Here is a 26,075-nt window from a genome sequence, read left to right on the forward strand (position 1 = left end):
CAAGTGATCATAGATAAGCGATCCAAAGACAGATCTCTACTTATATGCTATTTTAGTCAGATAAGGACAAACCTTATGTACTGAAACTGCTTATACCATGGTCTGCTTTGAGAACCCAACTGTATTTGTTTCCACTGTTCTGATTCCTCTGGGGTCCACTTCTTTGGTAGAAATCTATCAAAAGCAATACCCGTCTCTAGCAACATTGGGCCCAGTTTACGTATATACAGGTCATCCTTTTCAATGTCCGGATCGGCACCTTTTTCTTCCTCAGAAGAGGAGTCATCCCAAGATGGTTGGCAAGTTTCAGTGGACTCTTCACTCACCAGCCTCTGGTTGCTGTTAGAAACAACCAGCGTAATAAGGTTTATCTGCCAGAATGTATACATAGCAGACAAGTAACATGCTTTCTTCTAAGATCTTCAAGAGCGCTTAAGTTAAGCCGACATGTAATGGCACGTGTTAGTTCAAAGCCGTCACTTCAACACCATTCCACTGGTTGCAGAGGCACATGCTGACTCAGCTGATGGTAGAGGCTTATAATATGCAACATAAGCAAATATAGTTATGAAAACTATTGATGGCAAGTATGAAATGCAAATGGACATAACTATTTTAAGTTAAAATGGCAGCCATTGAAGCTTGAAAAGCTGTGCTTCGTAGTACATCCCATATGCATTTCTGACCTGCCAGATTTCTCAGACTCTCCTGTTACGAGTGTGATAGTATCAGTCAAGGGAGCAGCTTGAAAAGGCTGTGCAGGTAGGTGCTGATCCAGTCGTTGAAGGTTATGCCTTTTCAAACTGATAGGAGTAGCAAATTTCCGACGGGCTAAGTCATCCAACACGGGATCAGGTTCCCTTCCTTCATCATCTGATCCGGAATCTGTCTCAGGGTAGTCATGCAGCAATTCTTGAGGTGTTCCACCCACACCTCTGGTGGAAGTGCCATGTGAACCAACACCACCAGCCAGAATTTCTTCTTTTACAGATTTGTCTTTTCTACTGAAGCCAATTAAGATAATTTGGATTGAAGGCTAGGATAATACTCAAACTAAATGAGATTTAAGAAATACACAACATTAAGTTCAATAATAATTCAAGTACCGATATCAACGTAGACCACAGCATAATGTTACACTGCCAGTACCTTCTCTCTCTCGGCCGCTGTCAAAAAAAAGGGGTTTCCCCCTTTCTTGTACACATACACATACCTGAATGCGCGCACCTACACTGTGATGTCAACGTGCAGTGGTAGTGCCAGGAATATTTGTGGTTGTACAGTGCTACCAATATCAAGCCACAGCTTGTAGATAGTTTCCTTGCAATGGAGATGCACCACTGTCATTATGTCGTGCATTTAGCACCAGCTCCACAAAGGAAAAAGACATGGAGACCAAAGATGAAGCAGGAAGACCAGAACAACGTGGAAAACATCCTATTATAGTTAGTGATGCAGTGCCAGATCTGTATTGAGCTTAACGGACTTTTATAATTGTAGTACTTGCTTAGCGTCTCAAAGTCTGGCTTTCTTAAAACACTTACCATAATTAGGGTCAATATTACATATTAGGGCCAGCCAGATGAACCGTAATGGTCTCTTTCAGTCCTGTATATTCCAATAAAAATGTGTTGTCAAGAAGACCGATACAGATTACTGATGATCATTTCTTTACGTTTACTTGGCAACCATGCAGACCAGTCTCTCTCTCCCCCATGGGTAAAATAAAAATGCTAAAAATGAGGCATGGATTTTACCCTGCAATGTTTTCTAAAACTCACCATAAAATTAAATCCTGAAATGTTTATTCGTTTTATGAAGTATTAAAGGATGAACTAAGCAACTGAAGATCATCAATGTGACTGCTGTCGCAATAAGGGAAATGGCCAGTTCATTTGCAAGATGGCCGTACACTGAAAGCTAGCATACTGCTACAAAAAGACTAACGGAACGTCGACTTTTCTCTCAAGGGGGTTGGAATTCAGTGGTGAAGAAGCAATGCTTCAGTTGTACAGTCTTGGTTCGACCATATCTGGAGTACTGCATTGAGTTTTGGGAATCGAGCCTCAGGAAATATATATTGGCCTTGGGAGAGGTACAGTGCAGATTCACCAGAATGATACCAGGGATTGAGGAGTTAAATTATGAGGACAGGTTGCATAAAGTTGGCTTGTATTCACCAAAGTGGTACCAGGGATTAAAGGGTTTAATTATGAGGACAGGATGCATGCAATGTTGCCTTTAATTTTTTTTTGGGGGGGGGGGGGGAGGGTTGGGGGGGACTTTAAGTGGCTGCACGGTCCATTCAAAATACCTCGCATGCAGGACTTTACCCATTTAAAAGCTGGTGAACTGCTTGTGTGGGAGCTGCAGTGTGCTCTACGGCCGCGCAGCTTATAAAAGGGAACATTGGCTGCATAAACGTGGCTTGTATTGCCTGGAGTTGGGAAAGATTGAGGCGTGATCTAATCAAGGTATTTGAAATGATTGGGGGATTCGACAGAGTAGGTACAGAGAAACGATTTCCTCCAGTGGGGAATCCAAATTAAGGGGGCAGAATCTTAAGATTAGAGCTAGGCCAGTTAGAGTGGAATTAGCAAACATTTTCACACAAAGGGTAGTGAAAATCTTGAATTCGCTCCCCCAAAAAGCTATGGGTGCTGGGCTCATAGCTATGGATGCTGGGCTCATTGAGATCTTCAAGACGGGGATCAACATATTTTTGTTCGGTAAGGGTTTCAAAGCCCAAGGAACAAAGGCGGGTAAATGAAGCTGAGGTGTAGATCAACCATGATCCAACTGTATGGTGGGAACAGGCTCGAGGGTCTGAATGGCTTACTCCTGTATCTACGTTCCTCATCGAGGCTGGTCATAAAAGCTCCCCCTTTCCTCCCACATACTAACCTCGTAAGTGATGGTTGGATGGACCAGCATGGAGACCTCACTAATAATTATCATCTCAGGTGCTGCTTGATTCAGCCAGTCTATGGTGCGAGCAAGTAGTGTAGGAAGGACCCTGACCCTCCAATAAAGTTCCACCTTTAATATAGCTGGAATTAGCAAGGTGCACTCAGAAGCCTCGGTGTGAATGCCATTCACAATTCACATTGGAACTTGCCCTGGAGTCTTACTAATTCTCAAGCTCATGCACAAATGCATGTTGAATACAGATTTATCAATTTTTAGTCTTGGATATTCAAATTCTGTCCATTTTTTGTAATTGTAGTTCCACAATGCTTTAAAAATATAATTTTTTCCCCCAAAGGAGAAGCACAACCTAGTACTATTGATGTGCAGCATCCAAACGCAATTTAATCTTGTGTACTTTGCATCTAAATAATACTTTAGCTCTATAGAAAGTCGTGGCTCATAGTGGAGTATGGTTATGTAGTGGTCATCAGATCACTAGTACCTTATCCAAGTAATCGTACTTCCTGAGAATCTAGCTATTTGACAATGAAATTAGAGTTAATTTACTACAAACAGTAAAAGCAATACTTACATATTAAACCGCAGATGTCTCCATTTTCTTTTAAACAGTGAGCTCACCTATATACACAGATAACTAAATGCGATTTACTACAAAATGAAATACAAATCATTTTAAAAGCAAAGTACCTTGCAAATGATCCATCGGTTTCTGTAAACATTGGGCTCGCCCAACTTCTTCTGTTATCTTCATTCTTTTCTGCTCGCTTTTTCCTCAGCGGGGCTGGGACATAGGTTGCAGGTTTGCTTTTCGACGGCAGGAATTGGTTGAAGGGCACAACAGGCTTATATTCAGCAGTGGAGGTCCGACGAAGTGACATGTCATTCTTGGGTCCGTCCATCACCTTGCTGTTCAGATATTCTGACTCAATATCACTCCCACCGCCTAAACCAAAAGAGAGTTGAAGAAAAACATAATTTCAAAGTTGATTCAAAGCAAACTCAGTCCATGCAGTTTTTCAAACTCCAGCATTGAGGCTCACAGCCTCTCGATGTGTTTTGCTAACGCCCAACACACGCGCTGCCTATATAAGTTTCCTTTCCAGAAGTTCACAGACCACTGACAGGAATCATCAAGGTATTTTTGGAAATCTGTTAATAGACTGTGATAACGTCCCTAGTGCATAAATTATTTTCGCCCAAGTGATAAATGTTTTCAATTCTTTCAATCAGGCAGAGCATTCCATAAAGAACAAACAAAACACAATGTTATTCCAATGGTCCTTCATAATCTTTCTGGAGTTTCAGTCTATATTGCGTTTAAAGAGCGAGTAATCACTACCGTCTATATACAGCCATTGATTTTACTGTAACTGCTAAAAGGTCCATCAACACCAAATTATCCTTTTCCAAGCAGAAAAATAAAATGACAATCGTGGATGACCAATATGTGACCTCCTTCCAACAGCAACTTGTATTTATATAGCGCCTTTAACGTAGTGAAAAGTCCCAAGGAGTATTCCGAGACAATATACATCTATGGCTTAATGTTGACAGCAAACTCTCCTTACCGTCACTACTACCCTTTAGAGTTGTGTCTGATGAAAGGCTTGCAAGAGATTTTGACCCCAATGAGTCCAAACTATCAAGTGAGTCGTCTCTTCTGTGCCTGAACAGTGGCAACACTGGCTCGTTCCGCTCTGTACACCAGATATCACAGTACCCACTATCTCTTCCACTTCGTTTCAAACTACCAGAATCTGCAAGTGCCTAAATGGGAAATTAAAAATAAGATATTGTCGTAGCAATTGGAAATTCCTATTCACATCGAGTCTGTCCTCTAAATTTAAGGTACCGGACCAATTATCTGAATCGAAATATGCCACAAGCATACTTTGACTTTCTCCGTTCCCCTCTTTGTCAATTATTGTCTCTTATTCGTGGGTTGATTCCCCACCCCAGTCACACAGCCAACACCATTTTCTGTTGGGGGATGGGCAGATGACTGGCTCCCAGATTTTAGAGGTTCTTATACTGGCCACTAGGTGGCATGCAGGAACAGTTTAAATTGATCAAGCCTTGAATGTATTGGTATCTATTAAGGTAGCATTTTTATGACACAAAAAGCACATTGCAATTCAACAGAGACTAAGGATGTAAAAGGACAATGACATAATTCAGATTAGATAAAGAGAGATCATTCTTTCAGTGCTTTTATCTCATTAATTATTGCAGCAAAAGTAACAAAATAAAGTGCAGAACTACCAGAGTACTTAGAATATTGCTTCTAAATGCAACAAAAATCCCCTTCTACATGGCAAAATAGTTGTTGAAGATCCCACACAACCTGTGTAGCTGAAACAGCTCCCTGTATGCTGTATTCACTGCTCACGATGCGGTCTCCTCTACATTGGGGAGACCAAATGCAGAAGGGATGATCGCCTTGAGGAACACCTCTACTCAGTCCGCAAACGTCACCCGAGCTTCCGATCGCTTGCCATTTTAAATCTCTGCCCCACTCCCACTCTGACCTCGGCCTCCTGCACTCTTCCAATGAAGCTCAACGGAAGCCCGAGGAACAGCAGCTCATCGATTAAGCACTTTATAACTTTCCAGACTCAACATCAAGTTCATTAAATTCAGATCATAATCACTGCTCCCATTTTCATAGACAGCGTGTGCTGTTAATGATTATGCTGTTATTATTTACAGCTTATCTAGACACATCTTTTGTTTCTTTACTTGCCCCACTACAACCCCTTTTGTTATTTAAATACCATCTGCCCATCACAGATCCTTCCTTTCACTCCTCTCCCCCGCCCCCCCCCCCCACTTTCCCTGCCTCTGTACTTGCTTAAAACCGGTTACATCTGTAATTTATTCCAGGGTCATCGGCCTGAAACGCTCACTCAGTTTCTCTCTCCACAGAGGCTGCCTGACCTGCTGCTTATTTCCAGCATTTCCTGTTTGTCTCCCTGTAGAAAATGTCCCACTCCTCATTATCAACCACCAAAACCCCAGTAATTGGACATCACTATTATGCACCTTCGGGGAGCATAATCGTATTGATGGGAGAAAGACCCAAAGCTGTTTCTCAGTCATAGCTCAGCGAGGCTGGCAGAGGGCTAAAAGTTTGCTTCCTGTCTTGTTTTTTCTTAAAGGGACAACATACCTAGGTGATTGCACCCCCCATCACCACCCCCCAAAACGCATGCATGGACTACATACTGGTGAAGTTTGAATTATTCTCTCTCTATCATGGTAAATATTATTGGGCTGTTCCTCATTCATTCAGCCATCCCTCAAAAAGATACCAAGAAACATGCACCTTGGAATGAAAATACTGATCTAAAACACTCATCGCACATGCTAATTAGAAACTGCACAACCAGGAGTCAAAGAAGCCAAACAATTTATTGCCCATGAACCTTCACTAGTGCAGTACCTGGTATAGAGCATTTGAATTCACGCACAAGTGTTTATAAGATGGATATAATCTTCACCTCATCGTCCATTTCTTCTTTACCCCCAATTTCTCTTAAAAGGGCTGCAACTTCTGGTCAACATATTATAAAAAGGATATAGAGGCACTGGAGAATTTGTAGAGAAGATTTACAAGGATGATACCAGAAATGCGAGGGTATACCCATCAGGAAAGGATGAACAGGCTGGGTCTCTTTTCTCTTAAAAAGCGAAGGCTTAGGGGTGACCTATTAGAGGTCTTCAAAATCATAAATGGTTTTGATAGAGTGGATACAGAATGTTTCCACTTGTGGAGAAGAGTAGAACTAGAGGCCATCAATATAAGATAGTCACCAAGGAATCAAATAGGGAATTCAGAAGAAACCTCTTTACCCAAAGAGTAGTGAAAATGGGGAGCTTGCTACCACAGGGAGTGGTTGAAGTGAATAGTATAGATGCATTTAAGGGGAGGCTAGACAAGCATATAAGGGAGAAGGGAATAGAGGGTTATGCTGATAGATTTAGATGAGGATAGACGGGAGGAGGCTCAATTGGCACATAAACACCGGCATGGACTGGCTGGGCCAAATGGCCTGTTTCTGTGCCTTATATCCTATGTAATGTAAATTGAATCTCAATAACAGACCTCCAGGTTTACACACGTATTCTCTCCACAAACCTGCACACTGTGTGGAGACATTCTCAGGTTGCTACACCGAATCAATTTTTCACAGCACGCAACACACAGGAGTTGGTTCTAGCCCTGTCCCGCAAGATTTAACTGTTCTCCAAGTCTGCCTCAATGTTTACAGGTTGGTACAATTGCTGCATTGTAGCTTACCTTGGTCAAAGTGGGTCCTAGCAGCCCTTCAAATGCATTCAGGTTAAGGTACGGTCCATTATAGTGAGGCTCATGTTGTGCTCTTCTACCAAGCCAATATATTGTGATCAAAACCTGTAAGTATGCCATTTTTCATTTAAGCATTTGACACAGAAAGATACGAAAGTATGAATAAGAAACATTGTTCAAGTAAATTTATGGAACATGACCTTTTCTCATAAGTCCATGCTAGTCTTTACTACCAGTAAATGCATTGAATTGATTCCTTTATAACAAGGCTCCATGGGATGCCTTTTAATACTATACAGTTACCAGGGCAACAAACAAACTATTCCCAAGGTCACACTTCTGAGATTTTCAAAAGATTATCCAGCCGCATTTCTTTCAGTATGGATCCCATCCATTTAGCTTTGTTACCTTATGAAGATTAAAACACATACTAATCTCGGGGATGGGGGGGGAGAAAATGTGTCCTCCAACTGCCTCACCGATTCAACCAACTCTCAATCCCCTCTATTATGTCAACCTGTGCTATTTTTGCCCTGATAAACCGTGCTCTCACCTCTGCCTTTGATGTTCTTGTTTCCACCTTCCACCCCTGCTGTTGCTCTAGTGCAGTCCCCAATTTCTCTCTCCAATAAGGCAAAGGCTACAAAATTGAGAGCACTTAGTACACTACGAGGCTACATGTGACTCATCACTACATGTGACTCAGCCAAATCTAGAATTACTGTGCCTGCTGTCTTCGCCAAATTCTCCTGCTACTTCTGGATTATGACGAAGAGCAAGATCAACTCAAGGTCCCTTTTATGAACTGACTGAAATCTTTTCCCTTTGCCCCCTCCACCCTCACCTCCAATATCAATTGGGAAAAGCTCAAGATTTCTTTCCCTTTCACCTTCAAAACGACCATCACTCATCTCCTCAAAAATAAATCCTTCCATCTGTCTTCTCCAACTTCCACCTCCCATCTCTAACTTCCCTTTACTTTTCTTCATGGTCTCAAATATATTGTTACCAGCTCTGTAACCATAGAATCTACTCCCGTGCCACTAATTCTATCACCTTCCCTGACCACTTGCTTAAGCGAAACCAGACCATATGAAACATTGGCACCTTTGCCACCCAGATCCATGATTCAATCCCCACATTCTATCCATCACCACTACATCTTCATAACATTGTCTGCACCTTCCCTCCAGCTCAGCCCTCCACCACGAAAACCTTCAATCAAACCTTTGTCGCCTCTGGAGTTAATTCATCCAATATCCTCCGTGGTGACCCTACATAAATTCAAACTTGTCCAAAATCAGCCATCACATCCTATCCACATTAAGTGGCACTCAGCCATCACTCCATCCTCATTGACCGACATTGATTCCCTGAATGCCAACACGTTGAATTTAAAATCCTCAATTGTATCTTCACATTCCTCCACAGTCTCTCCCTACCATATCTTGGCAATCTCTTCCAGCTTTATATCACGGTTTTCTCCTCCGCGATTCCATAACTCTTCCTTTGGCCAAGCACTGACACCAGTGTCTTCAATTTCCCCGGCCAAACTCTCTGGAACTTGCTCCCTCACCCTTTCTCCACCTCTCTCACCAATTTCAAAATCCTTCTCAAAACCCATCCTTTCAACCGCTTTCAATCGCCTCACCTAACCCCCCCGCTATGGCTTAGTGTCCATTGCTTTATCCATGCTTTGTTTCTCCCTTCTCTGCAAAGCACCTCAAAATATTCTCTACATTAAAAAGTACTCTATCAATGCAAGTTGTGGTCACTGTTATTGACAAACCACCATTTTCTGGAGTGAAAACAGTCATATCAAATTCAAACAAATTTCCATCACACTGTTCTACTCCCCCTCTGTTACATCTCATATCACTAAGGGGTCCTTTGATTTTTAAAGGATATTACAGAAAGCGGAGCACATTAAAGAATGGAAAAGATTATAAACAAAGATTATCAAAACAATGGTGTGAAATATCATACTATCAGGGGCTATATTAAATTTTCGTTACAGAGACTCCCCTCTGCCATATAGACCTGTCACATTGCAATAATGTTTCTCAAATGGCTTAGGCAGGGGGCTCCTTGCTACATTTTGGTCAAGAGCCCAAATCCCTACCAGTGATCTTTATGAAAGCTGCTGGTATACATCCGGATTTTGGTAAAGTATAATGTTGGCACTATGCAGTATTACTGCAGAGTCCCTCTCAGAAAATGGGGACACCATGCAGTTTCTCCTTTAATAGATAGAATATTTTCCCAACCTTCATTCGGATGATACCAGAAAGGATCTGGCACATTAAGGTAACTATTCAATAGTAAGAAATCAAAGCTCAGGGAATTAATTCTGTAAATAAAAGAGTGAAAACAAAAGTTTAAAAAAATATCAGGACCAAGCGACGAACCAGAATGAGAAACAAATAAGAGTCAATGGACAAGATGAAATGAAGATTAATGGAAATTATATTTTAAAAAGGAGAGAGGCTCCTATCAGACAATGTTTTATTCAATGAAAACAAATCTCAATTTTGGGAGACTGACCAACATAGTGCTGAGCCAGAAGCTCAAGTTTGATTATTAGAATGTGCCAAGAAACACTTTTTTTTGGGGGGGGGGGGGGTGGAATGGGAGGTGGGGGAATTTACCAAGGGTGTCACCACATGTCGTTATCCAGGGACAGCTTCGCATGTCGGAACCCAAGTAAAATCATCAGACTTGGGTGTGCTGCTCCCCAGGACGGAATAACTTTCTTACACTCACTATCTCTGCTCATTCACTCAAGATACAGTAGGCCTACTGACACTCATAGAAGCATGCTTCAGCAAGTGTCGATGCCTTTAATAACTGAATAATGCAATTGCTTAAGTCTTACAAATAAAAAGCCCTCAAAATCACAAGCAAAGTATTTCATAAGTATCAAGCAGTTTCACACTTGATACTGGATTGACCAGTAACAATGGAATCCTTCTCCACCTTTGCAATGAACATCACTTCATCATGTACAGCCACGTTTCATGTTTCCTGTTCACATTTCAACACGAAAATCCTTCTGCCATTTCTTAGCCCACTGAACTTTTCGGAGATTTCCTTACAAAGCTTCCAAAACAACCTTACTCTTTCCAAGCATCTTTAAGCCAAGAGTTCAGAACTAATGTGATCAAAAATAGAAGTTCTATCTGCACAGCCAGTTAATATTCACTAATGGAGTAGAGACCTGGGATTGCTCCCAGAATCTTTCTGGTCCAATGGCCCACAACCACAACATGCAATGCATTTAGTCAAAAGGCCATCAGGGTGCTCGAAGCTTTGATTTGTCTCAACTAACTTTAGGTTATTGCAAATTCAGATATGTTTTAGAGCTGAGGAAATGAAAAATAAATGAGCTCTGCAAGGACAGGATAATAGAGAAGATTCTGCATTATGCTATCAGCTCAGTGGAAAGGGGACAGAATATGCAGCTTACTGTGACTGCAGATTGGGACTCATCTATGTATCCTTGTTAGCTGATCTCTGGTGCGGTAGGCTGCTTTTATAAGCTGGGATAAAGGTACTTTAGTGGAGCAAAGTTAAGGAAGCTATGCTCTGTATAGACATCCTATGTGCTTCAATGAGCATGTAAATATACATCACCTTTTATGCACTGTCTAGCACTATAAGTTCTCTTCATAAATATGTACACCAAGGAGTGTTATCCAATCAATTCTCTCCCTATGACACAAAAGTTATGCTGACGACTGGCAAAAGCTGTTTTGGATGATATAGAAAATTCTAGTAAGTTAGCATGCGAAGGAAAAAAAAAGAGAAATTGTCTCGATACTAGCTTTCGTTTTGAGGCAGGGGAAAAACTTAATCCCACCCTGCATCCTATAAGGACTCCATTCCATTCTCCCAGTTTCTCCATCGCATCTGCTCTGATGATGCAACCTTTCACACGAGTGTCTCTGACATGTCTTCCTTTTTCCTCAACCGAGGATTCCCTTCCGCCGTGATTAACATGGACCTCGACCATGTCCGTTCCATTTCCCGGACCTCTGCTCTCATCCCTTCCCCTCCCTCTCAGAACCGTCCTCACCTTTCACCCCGCCAGCCTCCACGTTCAATGGGTCATCCTCTGCCATCTCCAGCGTGATCCCACCACCAAACACATCTTCCCCTCCCCTCTCAGCATTCCAAAGGGACCGCTCCCTACGTGACACCCTGGTCTATTCCGCAGTCACCCCCAGCAGCCCCTTCCCCTTCCCACGGCATCTTTCCGTGCAAGTGCAGGAGATGCAATACCTGCCGCTTTAACTCCTCCCTTCCCACTATCCAGGGTCCCAAATACTCCTTCCAGGTGAAACAGTGATTTGCTTGTACTTCTTTCAAATTAGTATACTGTATTCGCTGCTCACGATGTGGTCTCCTCTACATTGGGGAGACCAAGTGTAGATTAGGTGACCGCTTTGCGGAACACCTCCGTTCAGTCCGCAAGTGTGACCAAGTTTCTGGTCGCCTGTCACTTTAATTCTCCGTTCCACTCCCATTCTGACCTCTCCTTCCTCGGCCTCCTACACTGTTCCAACGAAGCTTAACGCAAGCTCGAGGAACAGCACCTCATCTTTGGTTCAGGCACTTTACAGCCTTCTGGACTCAACAGTGAGTTCAACAATTTCAGAGTGTAACCTCTGCCAATCTTTGCCTCCCTTTCTCCCGCACCTTCCCCGGCCCCCCACCCCACCCCACCCCACCCCCCCCCCCCCCCCACCCCGTGCCTATGTTTTTTTTTCTCCTCGTCTCCAACGGCAGCTGGTCATTATTCCACTATTCACGCCTATCTTGACTAATCTTTTTCTAACTCCGGCCATTACAATTTCAATTCGGCCCATCATCCCTTTTGTCTCTCTAATCTCTCCTGTCTTCCATCCTATCACAGACCTTCCCCTTTGTTCTTTCTTCCCCTCCCCCTTTCTGTGCTTCTTTAGAGTGTGTTCTTTCCAAACACTAGCTAGTTCTGAAGAAGGGTCATCGACCCGAAACACTAACCCTGTTTTTCCCTCCACAGATGCTGCCTGACCTGCTGAGATGTACAGCATTTTCTGTTTTTAGTTTAAATTCCAGCATCCGCAGTATTTTTCTTTTGCAAAAGAAAGGGATCTCAATTTGCTTTTGATTTCCTGGGAATTATTGGCATCCAGACAGTCCAAATACATAGCGCAGTAGAGGTTGGAAGATTTACAGAGATCTTTCTGTAGTGGATACAAACGAAGGCCAGGAACATAATAAATTAAATTCTCTTGACAAAATGTAGCTAACTTTTATACATCTACCCCAAGGTATCAAGGCTACACCTCAAACAACAACTTGCATTTATGGACTCAGCTCCACTTCCCTGCCCGTTCCCCATAACCCCTTATCCCCTTATAGTTTAAGAAATTGTCTATATCTGTCTTAAATTTATTCAATGTTGCAGCTTCCACAGCTCACTGAGGCAGCGAATTCCACAGATTTACAACACTTGGAAGAAATTTCCCCTCATCTCTGTTTTAAATGGCCGGCCCCTTATTCTAAGATCGTGTCTTCTAGTTCTAGTCTCCCCCATCAGTGGAAACATCCTCTCTGCATCCACCTTGTCAAGCCCCCTCATAATCTTATACATTTCGATAAGATCACCTCTCATTCTTCTGAAATCCAATGAGTAGAGGCCCAACCTACTCAACCTTTCCTCATAAGTCAACCCCCTCATCCCCGGAATCAACCTAGTGAACCTTCACTGAACTGCCTCCAAAGCATGTATATCCTTTCGTAAATATGGAAACCAAAACGGCACACAGAATTCCAGGTGTGGCCTCACCAAAACCTTGTACAGCTGTTCCCCGATTTTATACTCCATCCACTTTGCAATAAAGGCCAAGATACCATTGGGCTTCCTGATCACTTGCTGTACCTGCATACTATCCTTTTGTGTGTCATGCACAAGTACCCCCAGGTCTCGCTGTGCTGCGGCACTTTGCAATCTTTTTCCATTTAAATAATAAACTTGCTCTTTGATTGTTTTCTGCCAAAGTACATGACCTCACACTTTCCAACATTATGCTCCATCTGCCAAATTTTTGCCCACTCACTTTGCCTGTCTATGTCCTTTTGCAGATTTTTTGTGTCCTCCTCACACATTGCTTTTCCTCCCATCTTTTATCGTCAGCAAACTTGGCTATGTTACACTCAGTCCCTTCTTCCAAGTCGTTAATGTAGATTGTAAATAGTTGGTAACCCAGCACTGATCCCTGCGGCTCCCAGATTGCCAACCAGAGAACGAACCATTCATCCTGACTCTCTGTTCTCTGTTAGTTAGCCAATCCTCTATCCATGCTAATATATTACCCCTAACCCCGTGAACTTTTATCTTCTGCAATAACCTTTTATGTGGCACTTTGTCAAATGCCTTCTGGAAGTCCAAATACACCACATCCACTGGTTCCCCTTTATCCACCCTGTTCGTTACATCCTCAAAGAACTCCAGAAAATTTGTCAAACATGACTCGCCCTTCATAAATCCATGCTGACTCTGCCTGACCAAATTTTGCTTATCCAAATGTCCTGCTACTGCTTCTTTAATAATGGACTCCAACATTTTCCCAACCATAGATGTTAGGCTAACTGGTCTATAGTTTCCTGCTTTTTGTCTTCCTCCTTTTTTTAAAAATAGGGGCATTACATTTGCAGTTTTCCAATCTGCTGGGACCTCCCCAGAATCAACCCACTCACAGTACTTTCCATTCATCACTTGCTTTCTTTTTGTAAAACTATTTGAAACAGTATACACTTCTGCTTTGGAAATGACAGGCCATTGAACATTGAGCAATCATCCTCCATTGTAGTTTGTTTTGATTAGACAAGTAACTTCAAAATCAACACAGGAGCAAAGAATGTGGCCAAACAAGTAGCAATAATTCCCACCGCCAATACACCACCACCTATACTGCAGGATATCAACTACACTGAACTTCAAACATGATTTTGGTTAAATGGGTTAAATGCACCGTAACACAAGTGATAACTTTGCACAGAATTATTTAGATTTTCGTTTTTAAAATTATGAACAAAAATGATGTATTTTCAAAATAAATGAATGTGCAAAACATTAATGACAGAAAACACACCCGAGCTACCAGTAAACAGCAGATCACTTACATTTTTTAGCCTTCTTTGAGTTTCTTCACGCCTGTAGAAGTTAAAATAATCTAGTCAGGATCATTTACTCGAGAAGCTCCAGTTTAAAACGCATTGCACTTAAAATATGTTGCAATTTTTATTTTTAAGCACCCATTGGCTCATTTACAAAGAAACAACAGCACAACTGAGCTCTCTACCCTGACATTACAAAGGTCAGTTATATCTGCTGTGGGCACTTGCAAAGCAGCACAGCAATCATTTACCAGAAAGAAATGTTGGCAAGGAGTAAGCAAAAACAGGCAATTGCTGCACGCCTCATTTCCTGAACATCATGATGGAATTAGGTCTGAAGTTAAAGGAAGGTGTGCATTATGATACCAACGGGAGTTTTCACTCAGGTGTCAGGATTATTTTTTTTTTAGGTCATTTGCTCAGAACTAGTATGTATCAATAACTACTAAATTGATGATCTAGACAGCTGAAGTTTTTTTTTCAGCCAAGAACATGATAATTTTTCAATTAATTCCCAAATCAGCACATTCAGCTCTATTTTATTTCAATCTATTCCAGACCCCCGCCCCCAAATCCCCCAACTCCGCCCCCCAGCATTTCTGTATTATAGTAACATTTTATTTTTTTTAAGATAGATGCTAAAGATTCATCTTGTGCAGCTTGGCTTGTAACTATCTCGATACACATCTAACAGTGCATACAATTACGAGATTGCACCTTTATCTGAAAAACATCCACATTTCATACGAGGGGGCAAAGAAAGTTGAAGGCAGGTCACCCGGGACTGACTGCAATCAAGATCTCTCTCAGTCTGTTCAAGAGTGTTAGCTGAAGTCTGTGACCCACTTAACGTCCTTCCTCCCAGCCAGGCAATGACTTAGAAAACTCAATATGCCCAAAAACAAAGGAGTACTGACTCTGAAGAGGTGAGACTAAACATGATGAACTAATCCAGAATTTGTCAGACATGATTTCCCTTTCAGAAAACCATGCTGACTCTGCTTAATTGAATTACGCTTTTCCAAATGTCCCGCTACTGCTTCCTTAATAATGGACTCCAGCATTTTCCCAATGACAGATGTTAGGCAAACTGGTCGATAGTTTCCTGCTTTTTGTCCGCCTCCTTTCTTAAATAGGGGCGTTATATTTGCGGGTTTTCCAATCTGCTGGGACTGCCCCAGAATCCAGGAAATTTTGGTAGATCACAACCAATGCATCCATTATCTCCGCACCCTAAGACCCTACGATATAAGCCATCAGATCCAGGGGACTTGTCCACCTTTAGTCCCATTATTTTACCGAGTACTACTTCTTTAGTGATAGTGATTGTATTAAGTTCCTTCCTCCCTACAGCCCCTTGATTATCCCCTATTGGGATGTTTTTAGTGTCATCTACCGTGAAGACCGATACAAAATATTTGTTCAATGTCTCTGCCATTTCCTGGTTTCATTTTTGTGGTTTTGCTTTTCAGCCAAGGTGAGGAACGTTAACATCTTGAAATGTCACATTTCCAATTTGGCTACCAGCATTAAGGTTGGATCTAACTGATTTTAATGAAAAATAGAACTCCCTCAATTTTGGGGACGGTTTCAGCATAAAACCCAGAGAATGAACTTTTTAATGTCGATTACCATCTTGGATATCTAGAAAACTTCTCTTAACTTAGCAACAATTCCTCTACCTGTGTGTTCTCTGGCAAGTCAGAGCGCTCTCTTTCCTACAATCTGTTTTCACAGACGGTCATGAGGTTAACTGCTCTGCTTGTTGTTGTTATCTGTTCAGTGAATTTATCATCATAAGCAAAATTCTTTGAAAATATGGCAGATATCACCACACAAATGAATTTTACAGACTAAAGCTATTTCTTTTAAAAATTAAATTGTAATTTGAACCACAAATACATGAAATACAGTGCATATAAACAAATGTGGAAGTCTATAATAGATGAACTGCTCTTTGTCAGAAAGGCTTCAGAATGAAAAAAGACTTTATGAACGTCAAATAACATTTTACTCTGAACTGCAATTTTCAGTTTGTTTTCGTCTTCTGACAATTCTTTGATAAAAGTTTGTTTTTAACCTTTTCTTCAACAGAGAAGGGTTGAAACTTATTACCAGGCTTCTGAACTGTTGTTGTCTCAAGCATCTGCTTTTAAATGCCTCAGGTGTAAAAACATCACTTCTGTTAACTCCTTGTAGTAGTAGTATCAGGCAGTCCCTCGTATCGAGGATGACCTGCTTCCACATATTGAATGGTGGAAGATACCTGTGCGTGGATTTTTTTTTAAATGTGTGGTGGCCGTTGCACACCAGTCACCACATGGGCTTGATAGAGCTAGGTCTTGGTCCAGTGGCAAAGGTTAACAAAGATGACCGGAGGCTAAGCACTGCTGCGCGGACCTATTGTATACAAGTGTTCAGACAAAATTAACTCAATTTAAATATACATACAAACAATTAAAATACATAGGTCACAAAGACAATAGCTCAGAAGATATGATTACTTTGCATGTCCATCATTCATATGCAAGTCTATACAATTGAACAAAACATTTGCCACATCAAAAGGAGTGATGCATCTAATTATATCAAGTAAACCATTTTGATCTTTAAAGTAAATTAAGCCAACAGTTCAAACAAAGTACAGGTTCAACCTCTCTGATCCAGCACCCTCGGGACCTAACCTGTGCCGGACAAGAGAATTTGCCAGACCACAGGAGGTCACGTCGACCCCAGACTTAAAAATCCCACTGTCAGCAAAGTTTTAGAATTGCTTCCTACAAAAGCTATTTTTGCTAATCTGTAACAGTAATACCATGGGCTCCGTACCTTGTATATCGGCCGCATTGTGGCTATTTTGATGTAAATAGGACTGATCTAGGGAGTGTGCTTGCAGGTTGGAAGTGAAATTCGCCGATGGGTTGCACGGTGAGAGGGGCCGCTGCTTGATGTAAGGAGCCCCATTGTTGAGTGCGGAGGCTGAAGGAGCCCATGCTGAAGCCGAGGTAGTGTACATGGACTGCGGCCCCATCACCGGTCAGCAAGGGAGACGTGGTCAGTGAGCGATCAGCGTGGTTGGGGTAGTCTCTGACCGAAGATCCTGTATAGCTTCCCACATAGTGACCATTGTTGGCCGAGAGGCGAGAGACAGAATGTCCCGGTAAACCCATCCCGTCAACGTTGCTGGGCAAATGTCCTCCAGCCTTGGAAAAAGGGAAAGCGGCTGTGGAGGAACTGGTAGATGTCAGCCGCTAGGTGGGAGAGCTCTGGACAGACATCACAATCAGGGCTATGTAGGGATACGGCAGCTTCTCCGGGTGCGGTATGCCAGCGTTTGTTTTCTTAGTTTTGGTAGTGGAGGTGGCTGATTCCATCACCGAGGTCGGACAACGTTGCCAGCAGTACCCGGTTTAAACACTAAGATCCCCTCACCTGACAGCCGGTCGAGCCCTCACCTCCTCTCTGACCCGGCAGTGCTCCCGCCCGCTCAGCAATGCCTCGTTCCATCCCTATGGGAACCTGCGGCTCCTCCTGATCCCGACACCATTTTCAGGCGTGACGGCTGTGAAGCAGTTCCTGTCGACATGGGGAAATCAGTCACCAATTTCATGTGTAAAAAGGATTTCCATCCGGCCTCCATGTCCAACATCAAAAAGGTGAGCGGCAGGTCAGGGCGGGTGTTGTTGGGAGGGGGCAGCAACGATGTCACTGGGCCCGAGGGCCACTCACTCGCTCATAGGACACAGCGTGCGTCGCGACCTCTCGCCAGGAACGATGCCGGACCAGGGAGCGACGGATTCAACCTGTACCTTTAAAATTCCTTTAACATAATGAAATACACCAAAGCGCTTCTCTGAGGTACTGGATGTTAAATGTTGGCCAACGGCAAGAACACAACATAAGAAATAGGTGGAGTCAGCCATTTGGCCCCTCGAGCCTCCTCCATCATTCAATAAGGTCATGGTTGATCTTCCACCTCAACTCACCTTCCCGCCCAATCCCCATATCACTTGATTCCCTTAGAGTCCAAAAATCTATCAACCTCAGCTTTGAATATACTCACAGAGAGCACCCACAGCCGTCTGGGGTAGAGAGTTCCAAAGATTCACAACCATCCGAGTGAAGAAATTTCTCCTCATCTCAGTCCTAAATGGCCAGCCCCTTATCCTGAGTCTGCGCCCCCTTGTTCTAGACTCTCCAAGATCAAAGCAGTGGGGTTTGAGGAGGCTTTTGAAGGAGCGAGAAGTCTACGGAGAGCATTCCAACAGTTGCATCCCCAGTAAAGGGAAGGGGATCTACAAATGAGGCCACAGTTGAAAGAGTAGAAGGCATGTGCTGGAACATGGCACTGAAGGAGGTTATGGGCACTGGTACACAAGGGTAAGAAGCTAACCAAGGTTTGGCTCAGTATTGATGTGCAGTCAGGGGTTAAAATGCAGAGTTATTTTGGTGGGAGCCGAATGGGATGGTTTTGGTCTTGTTGATGTTGAGTTTTGTTTTAAATTTGTTCGTGGGATGTGGGCGTCGCTAGCAAGGTCAGCATTTATTGCCCATCCCTAATTGAGAAGGTGATGGCGACAATTGAGTGGCTTGCTGGGCCATTTCAGAGAGCAGTTAAGAGTCAACCACATTGCTGTGGGTCTGGAGTCATATGTAGGCCCAGACCAGGTAAGGACGGCAGATTTCTTTCACTAAAGGACATTAGTGAATCAGGTGGGGTTTTTTTAATGACACTCCGGTAGTTTCATGGTCAGTTGAAGGAAGTTATTGCTTACCCAGGACTTGATGTTTTCAAAGGAGTCAGACAGCTGAGTGGTGTTCAAGGAGTGGTAGCAAGAGGTAGGTCAAGACACAAATGCAAGTGTGGGATCACGCCTATGAATGATGCCTTAAGGGGAAGAATAGCCAAGGATGGGGCCTTCGGCCACACCCAAGGTGACGATTGGGAAGCAGCAGGAGAAGACAAGTAGGAGGAGTGGAACCTGCCTCGCGCATCAGTTGCATTTTAAATAAAAGGCATTTCAGTCAACCACAACAAAAGCAGGTTGAAATAATGATCATGTTATGCCAATCTACGATTAGTCCATAAATGAGGAATCCAAAGGCACTGGCCCGTAATTTGCGGTCAGTGGCGATGTGACGACACTCGCCTCTAATCTCGAAGTAAGCTGCCAACGAAGATCTCGCAATCTCTGTGGCGAAAGCCTTAGGGTTCTGGACGTGTAACTGATTGTAGCGCTGCGAAAAATGGATTCCTAGCAGCAGTGATGTCATCAAGCTGTCTAAACAGCCAATCACAATGAAGAATTATCACAGATAGCAAACCAGGAAATGAAAAGCACTGATTATCTGCATTTTAATAATGTTAGAGAGCAAAATAAAGTTTGGGACATACATGAGGTTAAGGTAAAAGCTGAAATATCATGAATAAGCTTTAAAAAAAATGTTTGCTTTTTTAAAAAATTGTAATTTTGATCATTAGAAAATTGGCATTTCAAATCTTAAAATTAGTTTTACAGGGCCAGACAATTGATCAGCAGTCAATACACTGTTAAAACCACAGTTACATCTATACTAACAAGGCTTAACATTTAATGGGGTATTTAACAGCGATATTAGCATGGAAAAGCTCATCAGTTGGACTGATTTCACAGATTACCAGCTATTGGGGGGGAGGGGGGGAGGGTCCACAGTACAGCCTGCGTCGGAGCAGTGAGCGACTGCTGCAACTTCAGGATTTCCCACTTTTATCTGCGCGTGCGACTGGAAGGATGTTTCCAGTGGGGTTCCGCAGGGCTCAGTACTAGGTCCCTTGCTTTTTGTGGTATACAGCAATGATCCAGACTTGAATATAGGGGGTATTATTAAGAAGTTTGCAGATGATACTATGTGGTTGATAATGAAGAAGAAAGCTGTGGACTGCAGGAAGATATCAATCAACAGGTCAGGTGGGCAGAACAGTGGCAACTAGAATTTAATCCAGAGAAGTGTGAGGTAATGCATTTGGGGCGGGCTAACCAAGGAAAGGGTATATACATTAAATGGTATGAAACAGAGAAGTGTAGAGGAACAAAGGGACTTTGGAGTGCATGTCCACAGATCCCTGAAGGTAGCAGGCCAGGTAGATAAGGTGGTTAAGGCGGCATACGGAATGCTTGCCTTTATTAGCTGAGGCATAGAATACAAGGGCAAGGGGGTTATGCTTGAACTGTATAAAACACAGGTTAGGCCACAGCTGGAGTACTGTGTGCAGTTCTGGTCATCGCATTACAGGAAGGACATGATTGCACTGGAGAGGGTACAGAGGATGTTGCTAGGAGTGGAGAATCTAAGCTGTGAGGACAGATTGGATAGGCTGGGTTTGTTTTCATTGGAACAGAGAAGGCTGAGTGGAGACATTGAGGTGTATAAAATTATGAATGCCCTAGATATAGTGGATAGAAAGGGCCTATTTCCCTTAGAAGAGGGGGCATAAATTTAAAGTAATAGGTAGAAGGTTCAGAGGGGATTTGAGGGGAAATTTCTTCACACAGAGGGTTGCAGGGGTCTGGAACTCACTGCCTGAAAGGGTGGTAAGGCAGAAACTCTCACCACATTTAAAAAGTACTTGGATGTGCACCTGAAGTGCCGTAACCTGCAGGGTTATGGACCTAGAGCTGGAAAGTGGGATTAGGCTGGATTGCCTCGTGTTGGCCGGCGTGGACACGATGGGCCAAAATGGCCTCCTTTCATGTTGTAAATATCATGATTCTATGATATTATGCGCTAAATGCTGAAGTTACATTCAGTTTCAGAGGATTAATGAACACTGTCATTATCCACCCCAAAATCCGAGCCAATACATTATATCACAGGTGTAACGAACAGGGTGGCTAAAGGGGAACCAGTGGATATGCTGTATTTGGACTTCCAGAAGGCATTTGACAAGGTGCCACATAAAAGGTTACTGCACAAGATAAAAGTTCACGGGGTTGGGGGTAATATATTAGCATGGATAGAGGATTGGCAACTAACAGAGAACAGAGAGTTGGGATAAATGGTTCATTCTCTGGTTGGCAACCAGTAACTAGTGGGGTGCCGCAGGGATTAGTGCTGGGACTCCAACTATTTACAATCTATATTAACGACTTAGAAGAAGGGACTGAGTGCAACGTAGCCAAGTTTGCTGACGATACAAAGATGGGAGGAAAAGCAATGCGTGAGGAGGACACAAAAAATCTGCAAAAGGACATAGACAGGCTAAGTGAGTGGACAAAAATTTGGCAAATGGAGTATAATGTGGGAAAGTGTGAGGTCATGCACTTTGGCAGAAAAAATCAAAAAAGACCAAGTTATTATTTAAATGGAGAAAGATTGCAAAGTGCTGAAGTACAATGGGACCTGGGGGTACTTGTGCATGAAACACAAACGGATAGTATGCAGGTACAGCAAGTGATTAGGAAGGCCTATGGTATCTTGGCCTTTATTGCAAAGGGGATGAAGTATAAAAAATCAGGGAAGTCTTGCTAAAGCTATATAAGATACTGGTGAGGCTGGAATACTGCATGCCGTTTTGGTCCCCATATTTACGAAAGGATAAACTTACTTTGGAGGCAGTTCAGAGAAGGTTCACTAGGTTGATTCCGGGGATGAGGGGGTTGACTTATGAAGAAAGGTTGAGTAGGTTGGGCTTCTACTCATTGGAATTCGGAAGAATGAGAGGTGATCTTATAGAAACGTATAAGATTATGAGGGGGCTTGACAATGTGGATGCAGAGAGGATGTTTCCACAGATGGGGGAGGCTAGAACTAGAGGGCATGATCTTAGAATAAGGGGCCACCCATTTAAAACAGAGATGAGGATAAATTTCTTCTCTGAGGGTTGTAAATCTGTGGAATTCACTGCCTCAGAGAGCTGTGGAAGCTGGCATATTGAATAAATTTAAGACAGAAATAGACAGTTTCTTAAACGATAAGGGGATAAGGGGTTATGGGGAGCGGGCAGGGAAGTGGAGCTGAGTCCATGATCAGATCAGCCATGATCTTATTGAATGGCGAAGCAGGTTCGAGGGGCCGTATGGCCTGCTCCTGTTCCTATTTCTTATGTTCTTGTGTCTTTGGTGTGCCAGAGCATTCAACTCAGGTCTAATGTAGAATAGTTAATCAGCAACTATAGCACAATGGTCACAGTACAACTTCGGTATTGGTTAAGACCCAACATTACTTCTGAATAACAAAAACTGTTCTAATTTTTCTTTTTAATAGCATTTACATCGGATTTGATTTTTCATAGCTATACTCTTTTTTTTTTAAAGTGGTTGGTAATTCTCCTTTAGACTTTTATAAAACAGAATATGTTCAATACCTATCTTGTAAGCCCAATTCCCCCCCCCCCTCCCCCGCAAGTGCCAGTCACAAGTTTGAAGTCAGCAATGCTCACCTTGAAGTTTATGAACAAAAGAATGCTTGCAAAAGTTTGGATCGAAATATTTTTAAATTGCCATTTAAAACTTAGAACAACCACTTTAATTGTCGCTAGTAAACATTTATTTCATTCACTTTAAACAAAGAAAATTCCACTGGAAGGGTGAAATTACATTTACACTTGAGAGAGGGTTTACAGGTAGATCACTTCTCCTGATAAAATTGCATGTTACGAAGTAAGCACTCAACGATTTACATTTTAAATATATGTACATAGGATTACATAGGGTATAAAGGACAGAAACAGGACATTCGACCTAACCAGTCCATGCCGGCGTTTATGCTACACTCAAGCCTCCTCCTGTCTTTCTTCATCTAACTATCAGCATAACTCTCTATTCCCTTCTCCCTCATATGCTTGTCTAGCCTCCCTTAAAATGCATCTATACTATTCACTTCAACCACTCCCTGTGGTAGCGAGTTCCACATTCTCACCGTTCTTTGGGTAAAGAAGTTTCTTCGGAATTCCCTATTGGATTTCTTGGTGACTCTCTTATACTGATGGCCTCTAGTTCTGCTCTTCCCCACAAGTGGAAACATTCCCTCTGTATCCACTCTATCAAAACCATTTATGATTTTAAAGACCTCTATTGGGTCACCCTTTTGCATTCTCTTTTGAAGAGAAAATAGATCCAGCCAATTAAACCTTCCCTGATGGGTATACCCTCGCATTTCTGGTATCATCCTTGTAAATATTATTAACCTGAATATAATTATTACATACTTACATTAGTTTACAACCTATTCGGGGATCTTGCAACCCTTTCAATTTGTAATGTTTACCGTCAGAGCCTAAAATTTAAAAACAGACTCTGACTCAAGTCGTACATAATGTGATATCAACATAATAGGTAAGCTGTGGTCTTCCCAATAAATTGCCTCTTCCCACAATCAATTCCCTTAAAACTATTATAGATAAGAGCGTATCTACACTATAAAACCAAGCTTACTTCATCAGCATCTCAGCCCTGCAACTTCCATCACTAAGAAGAACAAGAGCAGCAATGTCAGGGGAGCACCATAACCTCTAAGTGACACACCATCCTGACTTGCACATGAACTGCCATTTCTTCATCATCACTGGGTCAAAATCCTGACATTCCCTTTATGGGGCACTACCACCACAACTGCACTAGTTGAAGGAGACATCCCATCACCATCACCTTCTCGGGGAAATTTGGAATGGGTAATAAATGATATTTGTACCTCAAAAACAATGTTTTTTTAAAAATTCCTTCAAAGCTTATAATGAACCATAATAAAAGTATAGACCATTACAAACATACTTTGTACTGGTATCGATTATACTACTACAGGGCTAATTAAAATCATTTAGCACTTGACCATATTTGAGACTTTTCAGATTGTTAATTAGTTGTACGAAGTAGTGACTCCAATGGGAACCTCATAGATGAAATCGGTAAATCATTTGCTAATTGAACTTTCATAGTCCACATCCTTATCACTGCAAACAAATTGAGCTGCAGTTTGGCTTGTTGTTCAGTGATTGCTCTACTTGCTTCACCACAAACAATGACATGAGTTAAAACTACAGTTCTGAGCTGTGTTACTACCTTGAACTCCACAAATCAAAAAAAAACTTGTTCAGGCTTGGAAGGGATATCATGAGTAACAGTTGCTAAGGAGTTGCCCAAAGCCAGTCCAGTCACTATGCGACGCATTCTTGTTAGACAATTCTGCTGGCTATTTAACCGTGTAAAAAAAAAATTGCCCTTGTTCCTCCCATTTCCAAGTGCTTCCGTTTGAAAGGACAAACAGCCACAAGACATTACTGAATGTCACACAGCTCTCATGTCAAAATGTTATGCGAGTTACAGTAGCATTAGCACCCACAATCTGTAACCTAAAAAATGTTTTAATTATGAGCCGTAATGATGGTCCAGAGAAGCCACTTCTGTAGAAAAAAATTAACAAAAATGTACTTCGTTTTAACAATTTGCTCCGTGCAACAGTTTTCAAGCTCTGGAATAAACATTACTGTTCTCGATTATTCAATAACTGTACAATTCCTGCTTTATGGATATTGTTCCTCACTTGTGAGAAGCAACTTAGACGTCAGTTTTAAGTCCACATTAAAATGCATTTGTAACATTTACAGCCAGTGCCTAAAATTTGAACTTATCTGACAAAAAGAAACAAATAATGACAGCATACATCTACATTAAAATAAAAACTTACCCAAGCACAAGTTTGTCCTCAGTTTTCAACATCATGCTGCTATCTCAGCAAATGTTTTCATTCTTATTATATTGCGCTTGTGACTACAACCACAACATAAAACATCTCCTTAATCTTTATACTTCCAGCAGCTTTGGGTAATTCAGAGCCCCTGGGTCAACCAGCTGTGTTTTCAATTGATGTTGAAACTAACTGCCTATATTAATATATTGGAAATCTGTGTGGACTTCCTGTGAACTTGTTCCATTATAAATACTTATGTTCATATTTATAATTGAGACTGCCTGTTTAAACTCGTCACGTTGCAATTACACCATCTTACTAGTACAGGCACCACTGCTGGTGAAGGGATGTAATTACACCGTGACACGTTTACATAGACAGTTTTCAATATAAATGTGGACACAAGAATTTATAATGCAAATATAAAAAAAGATAAACATGCTCGACTTCAAAATGACTAAGTTCAAAGCCATTCAACTTCCTTATTCTGGCTTCTTTCTCCAAACAATCATTTTGGAAGTGGTAGCAAGCTGATTTACGAAAAAGCAAAACCGTTTCAGTGGCTGAAATCCAGCTTTAAAAAAAGGTGATTCAGAAGATTGCCATCACAGTATAGAGGCAATCAGGTTAATAACCTAGCAGCAAAAGTAGGAATGCTACTGAATAGTTACTACAACCCAATAGTGACTAAGCCAATTTCACTTGGAGGATTAAGAAAACTAATCATTTAAGTATCGACATCATCAACATCCAGGAGTCTCATTTTAAACATGTTTATGAACTTATACTCAAATCAAAATTAGAAGTTTTCCCCTTCCCCACAATTTCCTCGCAGGGTAGTCAATAGGTGAAGCAGATTCATAGGCAAATCATTTAATATCCAATTATTTAAAATAAACCTGATTGAGAGAGCTGATCTTAGCTAGGCTGGTGGTAAGGACATTACTATTAGCTCTTGGGGGGACAGGATGAGGGGGAAGAGAGAGAGAGATTGAACTTGGATTTA

The 26,075-nt window shown here is 42.0% G+C and overlaps 1 protein-coding gene across 5 annotated transcripts in view; it reads right to left on the minus strand.

The window, feature by feature from the left end:
• Positions 1 to 26,075, minus strand: part of LOC139274950 (LIM domain only protein 7-like) — a 251,471-nt gene that overhangs the window by 67,481 nt on the left and 157,915 nt on the right. Inside the window, exons 5-10 of one of the 5 annotated variants that reach the window (XM_070891719.1) lie at positions 14,411 to 14,441; positions 7,232 to 7,345; positions 4,500 to 4,698; positions 3,619 to 3,874; positions 687 to 1,004; positions 73 to 339 (exon numbers count right to left, since the gene is read on the minus strand). In XM_070891719.1, coding sequence (XP_070747820.1) covers positions 73 to 339; positions 687 to 1,004; positions 3,619 to 3,874; positions 4,500 to 4,698; positions 7,232 to 7,345; positions 14,411 to 14,441 — 1,185 coding nt within the window. Of the gene's footprint in view, positions 1 to 72; positions 340 to 686; positions 1,005 to 3,618; positions 3,875 to 4,499; positions 4,699 to 7,231; positions 7,346 to 14,410; positions 14,442 to 26,075 lie in introns of those variants that run through there. The other 4 variants (XM_070891718.1, XM_070891715.1, XM_070891717.1 and 1 more) reach the window with 4 other exon arrangements.

This window comes from Pristiophorus japonicus, chromosome 10, assembly GCF_044704955.1.
Source record: "Pristiophorus japonicus isolate sPriJap1 chromosome 10, sPriJap1.hap1, whole genome shotgun sequence".
In the NCBI taxonomy this organism is placed as follows: Eukaryota; Metazoa; Chordata; class Chondrichthyes; family Pristiophoridae; genus Pristiophorus; species Pristiophorus japonicus.